At 31.1% G+C, this 14196-nt stretch overlaps 1 protein-coding gene across 1 annotated transcript in view; it reads left to right on the top strand.

Moving 5' to 3' along the window:
• The first annotated feature begins 138 nt into the window (after positions 1-138).
• The window catches only part of Cep97 (centrosomal protein 97kDa), an 84466-nt gene continuing 70408 nt past the window's right edge, over positions 139-14196 (top strand). Inside the window, exons 1-4 of the mRNA XM_085827547.1 lie at positions 139-750; positions 1150-1289; positions 5056-5158; positions 13042-13097. Coding sequence (XP_085683673.1) covers positions 738-750; positions 1150-1289; positions 5056-5158; positions 13042-13097 — 312 coding nt within the window. The 5' untranslated portion in view covers positions 139-737. The remainder of the gene's footprint in view (positions 751-1149; positions 1290-5055; positions 5159-13041; positions 13098-14196) is intronic.

The following is a 14196-nucleotide window of genomic DNA, read 5'->3' as shown; positions in this document are numbered from 1 at the left end:
TCAGAAATTATTTCACAAACTATGCACTCGCAATTTTCGGTTTCTGCAATCATTTTCATAGCTAAATTGTAGAGGTGACGAATGTTTCTTTGTGGTGCTTGGTATCTTTTGCTATTCGATTGTATATTTTTTTAAATGCAGATTTTTAATGTGCCCTTGAAACTTGTTATTTGTTGTTTTATTCATTATTATTATTATTACTAATTTTTTATTCAGCATTCCTAATGCCATAACAAAGGACTCCGGAACTTTTGATTTTAGAAATTAAGCCGTGCAAATGTGTAACGTGAATACGAGTCAGTTGCTCCTAGAAAGTGCTGCATGAAGGCACCATCCTCTCAAGCAGGCAGATTCAGTTTATTTTGTTTTAAGTCCATTACAAATTTTGAAAATTTATAAAAAGCTTAGAATTAGCTCATTTTTCTTTATCATCTTAAAAACTGATGGGCGGTTGTAAAAAATTAATATCATCTTTGGATTTAGCAGGGTGAAATCTATGAGAAATATTCACAGTATTATCGTGATGGAAAATGCTTTTTGAAATATGCAGCTTTTGAGGAATAAGCTTAGGGAATTGCGCGTTTTGAACTACAAACGGGGCGCGGCAAGCGTCTTTTTTTATTGCGCCTATCTCCGAGAATAGGTAGGGAAGAATCGTTAATTTGTAGCTTCGTTTATCCCTTTTCTGTTGAAGATTTCGATTTGAAGGATTTGATGTAGATGGCAGAATATTAGTTATGGCGGTCAATGGTATGGAAAATTTTGAAACGACTAATATTTTTCAAATCATAATTATTATACTATTTAAAAGAACTGTACCACTAAAATTTCAATAAATCATTCTTTATTTAGACATTTTATTTTATTCTTTATTCTCTATTAGACCATAGTTCTATCATATTGCTATTCTGTGATTGCTTTTAGCTGTAATTTATAATTAAACGTCTGAAGTATTTTATTTCAAAATTAAGTATTGTGTTTATTTTTCATGAATATCGCGCTTAGAAGTCTTCTTTTGTAATATATTTTGTGTCTGATTTTTAATAATAATTTCAATATATTAATTCGAAATAAATTGCTGGATATTTTGCAGGTTATTTGCTGTCAAACTGTTTTAATTTTAACTATTTGAATTATATTTTCTTTTAGAAAAACAAGTTTTGGATTTATCTGGAGCTGGATTGAAAAAACTCGAGAAAAGAGATGGTGTGGGTTATAAACAGTTAATTCTAGATAACAATGAATTAACCAAACTTGAAAATCTGGAGTGTTTTCCAGATGTGGAAAAGGTAGGCAGGAAATTTTATATGGTTTTATTCTTTACGTCACATTTGAGTAGAATGCTATTTAACTAACTTATTATATTATAAGTGAATACTATTTTTTAAATGTAAGTCGCCTTTAAGTAGAAATGTTATTTATAATAAATACTGTTATTTTTACTGCTTGAAGTTACTTTGATGCAATAAAAGTGTAATTTTTGTATCTTAGACAACATTTTAATGGAGATATTATTCAGAATGTAGCAATTACGTTATATGCATTTAGTGCAATTTTTTGGGGTAAATGCACATTAAGTTTACATAAAAGTTCAATTTCTGCTTTAAAAGTGGTAAATAGGATCAGGGCCTAATTACCTTCTGAATTCACAAGGTTCAGGCTTGAAGCCCAGATTTTAGGAGGCTTCAAAATAATCCTATACCATCTCACAGCCTTGTTTTTTTTTGGTTTACTTCGTGAAACAAGGAAAATAAAGGATATTATACTTAATGTCCCAAAGTGTTTTAACCAAGCCATGATAACATGCTTTGATAGTTTGTAAGACATAAATCAGGACTCAGCTGCTTATAGTTGGAATATTATAAGGAAAAAAGGTATGACAAAGTTTTTTTTTTTTTGTGTGTAAAGTTTTTTGTGTGTGTGTGTGTGTGTAAAGTATATCTGGTAAAATGTGAAGAGTTTAACAAAAGTTCTAGGGGTAGGTATTAAATTTCAAATGAGCTGGGACTCTGTAAACTACTAAATATATTATTGTGTTAAATCATATAGAAGATTTAACGTTTTTCCTATATTATGTTTGACAGTGTGGAAATTTTGGGTTTTCTTTTTTTTAAAACTTATTCTTAACTATCATCCATTATCATCCATTGGGTTCTTTTCAATCCTGTTTGAGCTAAATATATTATTAATTGCATACAACTGATATTTTCTGAAGCTGAAAAATTTCCTTCAAGAAGCCTATTTGCCATGTTATATATGATTAAAGTGTAATGCAATGATATAACAAAATTTAGGATAGAAGTCCTTTCTAATCCTGCACATATTGTGAAAATTTGGTACTTTCTGATTATCCTCCTCACAAGAAGTTATAAGGTATTTCTCCCACTTCCCTAGCGTGCCTTCGTGGTGTAACGGTAGCACGCCGGGCCGTTATTCCAGAGGTCCGTGGTTCAATTCCTGGCAAAGGCGGTTGCATATTTTTCATCTTTTCTGCTTCCAATTAACTTAATGACTCTACAAGTGGCACCCGAACTAAAAGGGTTGTGAATGAAGATTCTCCGCACCCAGGATTTTGCGACTAGGTCCCCTAAAACTCTAGTCGCCCTTTAAAAAGGTGAGTATATAAGGTATTTCTTCCACTTCCCTAGTGTGCCTTCATGGTGTAACGGTAGCATGCTGGGCTGGTATTCCAGAGGTCTGTGGTTCGATTCCCAGCGAAGGCAGTTGCATATTTTTCATCTTTTCTGCTTCCAATTAACCTAACGACTTACTGAATGGGTGAAAAATGTTTGGCTATCTTTATACGTTCCATTCATAAAAATAAAAACAAGTATTTATAAGGAATAAGAAATTTTATGAAAAAGAAAAGTCCATATGACTTATATTTTTACAGCTAATAGAGCATTGAAATGACTATCCTCAAGCACACGCATGAGTTAATTATTGCCGCATGTATTCTATATAGTGTGAAATGTACAATAAAAAAATAGTATGAAATGTATATTTATTAAACTAAGAGAGTTAGAGAAGAAGAATTAAAATTCTTGTGAACTTAAAGAGAGGACCTAAACATGAAATATTTTTAGAATTGAAATTTCGTGAAAAATGTGTTAATTTAAATGAATTAACAAATTTAAGTGTCTTTAAATGAATTTATTAGAATTTTTTTTTCTCATGATGCCATGATTTAATTTTATTGCATTTGAACTTATCAAAACCTATAAATTTTGTGAACCTTACTTTCTCTCAATAACAAATAGTAATGTTTGAGCAGGTAATCTGTTCATTCAGTGCTGAAACCTGCTGTTAAATGTTACTGCTAAACCTAATGTACATTCTGTCTGAACATTTTTTTAAGATACATTTTTGTAGGCCTCAAGTTTTCTTCAAAGAAAACTCTTCTAACCATGAACTTAAATTTTTTTCAGAAAAATATATAGAGCAATGTTTATATGCCTTTTAAGGGACCATTCACAAATGACATACAGATGAGAAAGATGTATAAACAAAATCTTAATTTCTGATACTACTAACCTACTACTGATATTGCACAATTTTATTATCCTCCTGTCACTTTGTTAAAAATATTAACAATGTTGTAAAAATTTAAAATTAATATTTAAATAATATTAATATTTTAAGCAATTTAAACAGTTTTTAATAATTAATATTTTTAAAATGATAATATAAATTGAATATTTTTAAAATCATAAGAATGCAAATTTCTGTATATAGCTATGTAAAACTGAAAAAAAAATTAATGCCTTTATGTGAGTTATAGTCTTCAGATGTATGTCTTTAGATTTTGAATCTTAAGCAAAGTGCTGTAAATTGAATTCAGTTCTTGAACTGTTTTTTTTTGCTTGTATTATTACACAAAAAGAAATTTCAGAGGGTATTAAGGCAGCAGATAGCATTTTGAAAAGAAGATGGCATTATTTCTTCATTTTCTTTGGTGATCCCCACTACTTAAATGTTCATGTGCTAAAATGTTTTCAGTCAATGCTTCAGCTGTGCATAAGTCTGACTTCATTACATTAGCACCACAGTTGACATGTTCCTTGACTGTAATGTCTATTCCCAGTACTTTCCACTCTTCTTCATCCATGATCACAATTTGATCATCATTTCATCTTCAACACTTTGATTTGACTCTGGCTTCGAAAATCCCCCTTTAATGAAGCAATTTTTAATTGTTTGTGATTTTACTTTAATGTAAGTAAGTGAAATCGTATTCATAACCACAAAAATATTTAAATTTTCTGTAGTTATACATTGAAGGGCTATTGAATCAACCTTTACTTGAGAATAGTTTGTAAGAACAGATTGTTCTTTATTTAGATAAATAACAGATACAAATTATGGATGTAGTATGTAGAAAACTTAAGGAGCTCAAACTATGAAATTATCTGATAAATTCATCAATATTTGCCCCCTATAATTTTTAGTAGCCCAAAATCATATAAACATTGAGATTGGCCTTATGTCATTTAAAACACCAACAAAATAGTAATCTTTTTAAAAAAATTTCTGTAATAAACTAGATACCACATAAATTTGCTTAAATGGGAATATGAGGGATGTTGTGCACTCATAATGTGCTTTGATTGCTGCATTTTGTCAAGAAGGTCCAAAATTTTGATCTCTCTCTCTCTCTTTTTTTTTTTTTTTTTTTTTGAAAGTGCAAGAAAAAACAGAGAACTAGCAGTTAACTTATATTCTTCTTTATTAAAAGTAAATTGAATTGAAGATTGGGGTTATATAAAACCGAAGGTTATATATTAAGCAAAGATCTGATGAATATGTTGTAGTGTCACACTTATCCTTTTTAGGTGCTAAATTGCTCTGTTTGGCAATTTCTTTGTCAAAAAATGGTCAGCAGAAAAATACTTCAAAACCTTTAGTTCTTAAATCCAAGATATGCCAGTGCTTATCTGTGCTTTCTTTTCATATATATGTATTGTTTTATTTTAAACACGCTTTTTGCTCATGCACGAGTGAAATATTTTCCTAAGAAATACATTTTAGTTAATTATTTTTAAAATTTTATTTCAGGTATCTGCATCTGGAAATTCAATTGCTCGCATGTATGGAATTAGTAAATGTCATCATATAACACACCTCAACTTATCAAATAATAATATTATATGCATAGAAGGTAAATTTAAGCCTTGTATTTTTTTAATAGAATATTTGTTTATTTTATTTCTGGTTTACTTTCTGGCTTTAAAAAAAAAAGAAGAAAACGCATGAGTATTTTTTTAATAAACCTTCCGAAGGACCAAAGATTTGGTATCATAAAAAAGGCTATAGGAAAGAAGTATTTTTTAGATTATAACTTTGATAATGTCTCTATAACTTTGTACGGAACATTTTTTCCTTCTTAGTACAAGTACTTTGATGGTTTGCACATATGTGTACTTAAAAGTATTAGGACAAGTCCATGTTAAACAAATATTGGCTGCTTGGAGTGTTTTTTTTAATGTTGATGCATTATGTTCCTGCATTAAATTAAATAATGATTTTTTTAATGTATAACTATTGCTCCTTTAGAATAAATTTGTTTGCTATATTTTTAATTTATCATTCCTTTTTTCAGACAAATTCAGTGCAGCATTTTGCACTGAAATAATATTGAGATATTTTTGCTTTAAAAAAAAATTTGTGATTACTGTTATATATATGTGTGTGTATGTATGTAATATGATGACTTGGAGTAAGTTGCAACAGATTTACGATGGTTCTCTGCATAACTCTTAGAGACGTTACTGCATAGTTAGAGAGATGACACTCAGAGGAAGAGTACAGACGTGTAGACAGACATGTCTGAATTGAATATAATTTTTATTGATGCACACAAACTAATTATTGAAAATGTATTTTTTTAACAATCATGGGCACAATACACATCCCACATTTTTATACAGAGTATCATATTTTAGATAAAAGTGTAGTTAGTAGCACAACAAAGCAAAGGGAGCAAAGTAGTGTCTTTAGTGCAAGAGAGCTGAAGGTAAAAGTGTGCAGTTACCAAATATGGAGGTTCACTAAGAGGAGGCCTGGGTTTAGATTAGAAAGGTTTTAGTTCTCGAAATTTTGAGTTCAGGTTACAAATTAGCTACATCATCAGTGTTATGCAAGCCATGCAAGATAGATGAATCTAGAAATGGCATAGTCCAGAAAAGTTATTACTACTTTTAGAATACAGAGAGGAAATGCACAGTTTATAAATGAGGAATTAAAAGGCTATTACAGTCAAAAGTCTTTAATCCGGACTCGTCGGGACTTCGATTCCGGATTATCGATTTTTCCGGATTATAGATCATCAGTTTAAATCTGGTAAGATGGCATGCAGAAATTATAAAATTAAAAATATGAAACCGTAATTTATAAAATAATGAGCAATTATGATCTAAAGGGTATCAAAATTTACCAAAAAAGAAGCCTAATATTTATTTGTTTACTTAATTAAACATTTCTTTTAACGCGCGGATGCGTAAAGCATACCTTACACATAGCCGAAATTAGAAAATTGCAACCAGAAAACTATTTGATTTGTATTCGTGATATTTATAATGACGAGGAATTTGATTTAAATCATATCAAAGACGAAGTACATCGAAATTAAATACTACATTTAGTAAGGAATTATAAACCGAATAAAATAAAAACATCTGCCCTGAAGATAACGATAGTGTTGACAAATCAACTTCCAGTTCATTGCGCGCCGCGACGTCCCACCCCCGCGCAGAGCAGCGTGAAATTGATAAACAGATTTCAGAACGGTTAGATAAACAAAGAATATGCGTTTATCCATTTTTTGTAGCAATTCGTTTTTTGTTTGATGGACATCGCAACATACTTTTGTTTTCTAGATCCTTTGGGAGCTCCAGCATCGGAAATTCTATTTGACATAATCGAAAGTTCAAGCTTACTTTAGAAAATTGCTCTTACAGTCTGCAAAAAATAATAAGCCGGATCCAATTCGAAGATTAAGGAACTACGCAATCATCAACATTAACTGAAATAGATAATTAGATAATTTTAGCTTATACCGTCCGTTATACATTAAACGCGCACGCGAAAACGTATTCTGCATTTGCGCAGACGCATATGCGCAGTCGTAAATGTCTTGGGCGCACGAGTAAAACGCCTATGCTCATGCGGCGCATGCGCAGAAAGATTTTAGCTTTGAGGTCCGGATTATAGATCATTCCGGATTATGGGTGTCCGAATTAACGACTTTTGACTGTACTAAATTAAATTATAAAGCTGATTTACATATTTTTTTTATCTTACCTGTTCTATAAAATATTTCTCTTATGAGCCATAATGTTATTTTCTTCGATTTAAAAATCATTCTTGTGATGTGTATTTATGCGAGTAATAATAAAGCAAAATACCTTGTTTTCTTGAAAATAACACTTCAGATATGGAAAAATAAGCCCCAACATTATTTCTGAAGATGCTCACATTGTAATCCTTACCCTCTAAAATAAGACTTTGTTAAGATTGTCATCTAGACAGATGTCAGATTTATCGCTAAATGACCAGTTGGAGTGCAGATACGACACACGATTACTTCATAATGAATATATATATTTGTGACTAATTAAAATCTTCGTAATTCAGTATAACATGTATTACACTGTACATACTTAATATATTCATGCGAAATTAAGGATATTTAAAAAATTTTGGGCTTACAGTTTTTCATCACTTTTCTGTGTCCATCGTTCTGAACAGGTTTTGTTGTTAATCCTATCTCATAAATTTTCATTTAACACATGATTGAACAATAGATTTAAAAAGAATAATATTTTGATCCTTAAACAAGATGAGTGCAGAAAGGAAGAACAATATACTGAGTACAAGAATGATTGATGAGGCAAAAATCTTGCAGCTTTCTACAAAGAGAAGAAACTGGGTTACTTTCTCATTACCTGCAACCGCAGTTTCAGTAGTCAGCGGAATTGGCATATTTTGAGTGTATTTTTTTAGTGTTACGCATGACTAACTAATCCATGCATGTGCATACCATGTGTGTTTTCAAGTACTCATAGATTTAGATGCTTTATATTTAACTGTTATTTCACTGAATAGTATCCACTGGCTGTGAAGGTAATAAATATTGACCACATAGATTTTTGATGTTTCTCTTCAAAAATTTTTTGTTTAAATTATTTATTATTTATGCACATAATAGTATTTATGAGCCATAATGTTACCCAAACAAAACGTTTTTTGCCATTGAGCTGGAGGCCTTTTAATCAGAAAGTATCGAAATTGAATCTCTGAATGGTCTGAAAATAACAAGCAGAATGTAGTAATTTCACTTAACAGGAAGATGAGGAAAATGTTAAGAAGCACAAGTGTGGATTGAGTCAGCATTATTACCCGAGCTGGAAGATATCATCTGCATATGGATTGCTGACAGAAGAGCTAAAGTTTTGGTTGTACTCATGGCTAATACTGAAGTATTTGCCCTTGCAGTGTATCATCTGGTAAAAATATATTTACTGGTGCCTCTTGGCAAAAATTGGTGATTTCTGGTGGTACATGGACTTCGTTTGTGAAATTCTTTGACTTGTTATTTTGGCTTTGTGTAGTGGCGATTTCTGTGCCAAAAACACAAATCCAAAGTAACAAGTCAAGATTTTCACTTAAAAAACATCAGAGAATTGCACAAACTAGGCATTGCGTATTCCCTGTGTCCATGTACACATCGATCTATATTCACTTAAAAAGTCAAAGGAGCAGCCAACAAAAAATATATAATCTCAATAAACCACATTTTAAATCAAACAATGAAATAACTAAAAAAGGAAATTCATCTTAGCACTACACAAAGGAAATATCCACTTACCTTATTTACAAATTTCGTGTCTTCAGTCAAACAAAATTCCTTAACAGCATCCAAAAACCTCTTAAAATTATCTGAACTAGAATCTGCATGCTAGCGTTGCCACATAAATTCACAAAAATAAGAGTAAAAAATGTCCTCCGTAGTGCTGGTATCCTCCAGTTTTCCACCATACACATTTCCGTCTTACAAACAGGACACTTATAATGGCTACTAAGTAAACCTTCATCTACACACCAGTCTAGTAATGGTTTTTTCCCTTTTGTTCCAAATTGTACTGAAACTTCAAGTTAATCCTACCACATTCAGCCATTTTACTGTGTAAACCACAAAATAACAACGTACTTCTTAACCATCATCGAACATACAGACAAGCCTTTCCAAATCTTTTCCCATTATTCAAATTCACCACAATCATGCAACCAGTTACCTCATAATAGGGTTTCTATAGCGTCCAACTACTCAGGTTATCATAAATGAAACAACTGAGCAATAATCCAAGCGGCGCCCTTAAATCTACTCTAACCTATCTAGTCTATACTAGTTTGACATATCCCTAGATGAATTCAAAGCATCGCAACACATAATTGGTTTCTTGCAGCAGTTTTGGATTGTCTCTGAAAAGATCAACAGCATTGTTTAGGTTATTAATCATGCACTTGCATTTAAGTCTTTTGTTGATGACATTGAATTTTTTTAAAAACAACTCTCCAACATGATAGCTATAGTAAACACTTAAGCATTACAGTAGTAAAACTGTAATGCTTATATGCTTACAGTAGTAAAACTGTAATGCTTATATGTCAAGGATCTGAAATGACAATTGATCAGAGTAGTAGTACCTCATGTCTACATTCTGACTATCAGTTACCAAAGTGCACACGTTATGTACATTTTAGAAATTTGTCTGGATAAAAAGAAAGCCCTGTCTCTAATCATCAATAAGGGCAAAAAAGATGAAACTGAAGGTGTTTTGGACATTTTTCTCTTGAAACCAAAAAAGTGTGCTGCAGCTGCACAGGCAGCTATAAAGAAGTTTGATTTAAGCTACAATTTGTATTACAATGTGGATAAAGAGGTCTGCTAGTCTAGGATTCGTCTAGAAAAATATGTCATAATAATTTCTACAGAGCTGACAGTCTATCTCCAGACCATAGATATTGCATTTACTTTCTGGGTGGCATGACCGGCTTTATCTAGATCATGTGATTTTTTGTCACTTGATACATAATAGCTTATAACTTAAGGTATTTTGCTACTTTCTTTAATTATGTAATTGTAATCTTAATGAATATATGTTTATGAAAATAGAGGCTAAAATAAGTAAATATATGAATTTAGCTAATAAATGCTGCATAAATACAGGTCTTCATGACAGATCCAAAAACCTGTGCTGCTTGGAGGGTTAACCAACGATTTTAAAGACTATTTATGTATTTAAATTGGTGACTACATTGAAAGTAAAATAGAGAAAAATCACTGTGGAAAGTTATTGAAGTTGAGCCTGCATAAGCATGTGACTTAAGTGAATTCATTGAATATAATCACTGATAGCTGTGTTGATAAGCTCCGTGAATAGGCTATATGGGTAAGAAATGTTAATTTAAGGAGAAATGTATTGTTAGACATGAAAGATAAGGGCCAATGATTCCCTAGATGGTGTTTTCCAATCAGTGGTACATGTAATCGTAGCAGTCGATCTGTAAATCACTAATGGCAGAAAGTAGCAAACTGTTATATATAAAGAAGAAAGTCTGTGTGTGTGTTTGTTCGCTAATAACTCGGTCACTACTATAGCTGTCATCACCAAACTTTCTACAGTTCTTTTCTTGTTCCTGAAAAAGGTCGACGTCCAGTTTTACGAAAAAAAAAGTAACTTAAATCAGTGATATGAATTAAAAACTTGGAAAAACGATAACTTTTGCCTTCATTTTTCCGAGTAGCATCAGTCTCGCAAGCTGGAGATGAAAATCTGCTTTATTTCAAAAGTTATTGCCACTGCTCGCTTTCAAATCCTAGAGTTTGTTAATAAAAAATTTCACAGTTTTACGATGAAATAAAAATAGCATTGCCAAACATTAAATACATTATTCCCGATTCCAAAAATTCAGGGAAGCCATTTTGACTATTCCCATCTGCGTGTGACGTTAATCAACCGAAATATTAATTAAAAACTCTGAAAGCGCTAATTTTTGCATTCATTTTTCTGAATGGCAACAGTCTCGCGTGTTGCAGATGCTTTATTTTGAAAAGTATTGCTACTGCTCACTTTCAAATCGTAGAGTTAGTTAATAAAAAAATTTGTAAGATTTACAAAATCTATACACTATGTAAAGAAGAATGTCTGTGTGTTTGTTCGCATTATTGAATTCTCATCAATTATGATTGATTTGTTTGCCACATTTAATCGACTAAAATTGAATAAGGTGAAATACTGGATATAACTTCAGCTTTTATGACCATTTGATTAGAAAGACAAAAATTGCGTGCCATTGTTGCTGATATAATGAGAGATACAGTACAAAGTTCGTAATCTGGACTCATCGGGACTTCGGCGATTCCGGTTCAGGGTTTTTTTCCGGATTATAGATCATCAATTTAAATCTGATAAGATGGCATGCAGAAATAATACAATTAAAAATATGAAACCGTAATTTATGAAGTAAAGAGCAATCGTGATCTAAAGGGTATCAAAATTTACAAAAAAAAAAAAAAATCTTAATATTTATTTTTTTACTTTAGTAAACATTTCTATCAATGTAAGTTGTTTAAGTTGCTTCGTTTTTTTGTGCTAATACTTTCTCTTTAATTCTATAAACAGACATAATTTCTTGTTCAGTTACAAAGTTCCACTGTTCAAGTCCTGTAATTGCTGTGTTGAGAATACCGACTAACTTGTCAATAGAAATTTTTTCGTTTTCAATAACGTTCTCTGTTACTTTCTTCACTATCGAAAGCGCGCATGGATAAACGTTTTACTGGCTTTATGCGCATGTGTAGCGGACGCATGCATCAAACGTGCATGTGTAAGTTTGTGGCTTTGAGGTCCGGATTATAGATCATTCCTGATAATGGATGTCCGGATTAGAGTCTTTGTACTGTAATTAGTTTATTTTTGTATCAAAATTTCGTATGTGGGTTCCATATCGCATCAGACTGAAAAATGTATGACTATAAATCATAATTGTGCATTGTTCTCTCTGTTGTTAGATGCATTATTCTCAATCTAACGTAGCTGTCATTGCGTACTTCTGCTAGTAAAGGCTAATGAAAGGGAAAATGTTCAGAAAGTTTATATTCGCTATTAAATAAAAGGGTAGTTATTGAAAGAATTTTCAATGTGTTTGTTAGTGTCAGAAATAGCAAAATAATTATGGCTAACTTACCCAGCGCATATATGTCATATTACTCAATTCCTTATGCATTCCATTTCTCACTCTGTCACCACAACTGGTAGCCAACCATATTTTGAAGTATCAAACCTGTTGTGAAGTTCTCTTTATTTACAACCGTAACATTCAATTCACTTAGAGTTTTGTTTTAAGTTAGTTTTTCTTCTTTTAAAGTGTTAAATGTTAACAATTGTTTGTATAAAAATAGTTAAAATTTGAAAAATTCAGACAGAACTGAAACTATTATATATAACTGTATTATATATAATTTGGGACCCGCTCTGGGCACTTTTTTGAAGATTGTCATTTCTCTCACATTTCTAGTTATAAAGATTAGTTTCTTTTTCTTTTCTTTTCTTTTTTTTAATGCTGCATTTAACCCCCCTTTTTTAGTGTATGTGTGCGTGTTTGCTTTTATAAAACAACATATGGTATACAGGAAATATTTCTTCAAAATTTTGATCATCTATCAATAGAAAGTGGAAGGTTGATTAATGCATTAAAAATGCTTAAAAATATTGATTATTTATTTAAAACCTCTGGGTCGACTTGTATGGCAAGCCAATTATTAAGTTGGAAGATATGGTATTTTTTACATCTTGTTTTGGTGTTCAGTTATAGTGCCTCTAAATTATCACTCTTTCCTGCTGTTCAATTTTTTAACAGTATTAATATTTCCAAAGCTTTTTTAAAGAATCTTATAAAAAAGTCATGTATTAGTTGTATAATTTATTTAAGCTGATAGTTTCGAAAAGTTTTTAACATTGTTGTTTATTTTAATTTTAGGTTTAAAAGAAATTCCAAATTTGACATTTTTGAATCTTTCAGTAAATAATGTAAAGGTAAGATGATGCAATGTATTTTATAATAGATAAGATTTTGAGAGTGAATTAGGGATTTAATGAAAAAAATACGTTTGTTGAAATATTGTTTTGATCATTGCATTTTCTTTCATTAAATAATATCTTAAATCTTCATAATTATGTGTCTCAGTATGAAGTTTTTTATATAAAAATATGTGGAGCAATGAATGGATGAAAATTTATGTTGATGAGTTTTTTAAAAATGTTGTAATGGACTTCTGAATTCACCAATCTATTACAAATTAATAATTAATTAAAATAAATTTTCTTGTTCTAAATAATAAAAAGGATGCAACAAAGACAAATTTTATTTTTTAGAATAATGGTGAATATTTGTTGCTTATTTAGTAGCATTTCCTTGTAAATGTGTATAAAGAGTTATCACCCCTCTCCCTCCCCCTAACAAAAGGGAAAAAATTATCTAAATTCAATCTTTATGCAGATATCAATTTGTGTATTTGTTCAGTGTGTTTTTTTTGGGAAGGGTGACTTTTCCGTTTTGCCGGCGCAAACGATAAAGTTGCCGATAATGGTACAACTGATGCCCGGAATATCCTTGCTGGTAACCTTTTACACCTCATTTTCAAAACAAGTTGCAGCCATTTTTTACCAGATTGATTGTTTCTTTCAATACTGGCATACAATGACATAGAATATTTACAAACATAATTAAACTTTATGCCCTAAGACCATTCGCGGTAATTAAGTCGATTATGATGCAATCACACTGCTCACCTGAGAATATGGAAAAGGCAAATTCAAGGGTTGAATTCATCAATTCTAATGAGAATCCACAAGCAAAGTAAAGCACTGCGGTTTTACATAATTTCTAAGCTACTCGTACGAATTGAAATAATTCTTGCATTTAAACTTGTATTCCAAATTAAGCTTTAAATTGAAATTAATGTAGATAATTACTGAGAGAATTATATTTTTGTAGCGTAGTTTACGTGAGATGAGATCACTTGGGGTCACATGATATGAGCTGGCGAATCAGGATGTTGAACCATGATAGCATAGTAAATTCTTAAATTAATGTCTTTTTGCAAATTTATTATCTTTATTTATTGGCTTTTTA

This window comes from Stegodyphus dumicola, chromosome 12, assembly GCF_044657685.1.
Source record: "Stegodyphus dumicola isolate Sdum_Otavi_A_Nest chromosome 12, ASM4465768v1".
NCBI lineage: Eukaryota > Metazoa > Arthropoda > Arachnida > Araneae > Eresidae > Stegodyphus > Stegodyphus dumicola.
The sequence above is the reverse complement of the archived record's forward strand: the minus strand, read 5'-3'. Positions and strand labels throughout refer to the sequence as shown.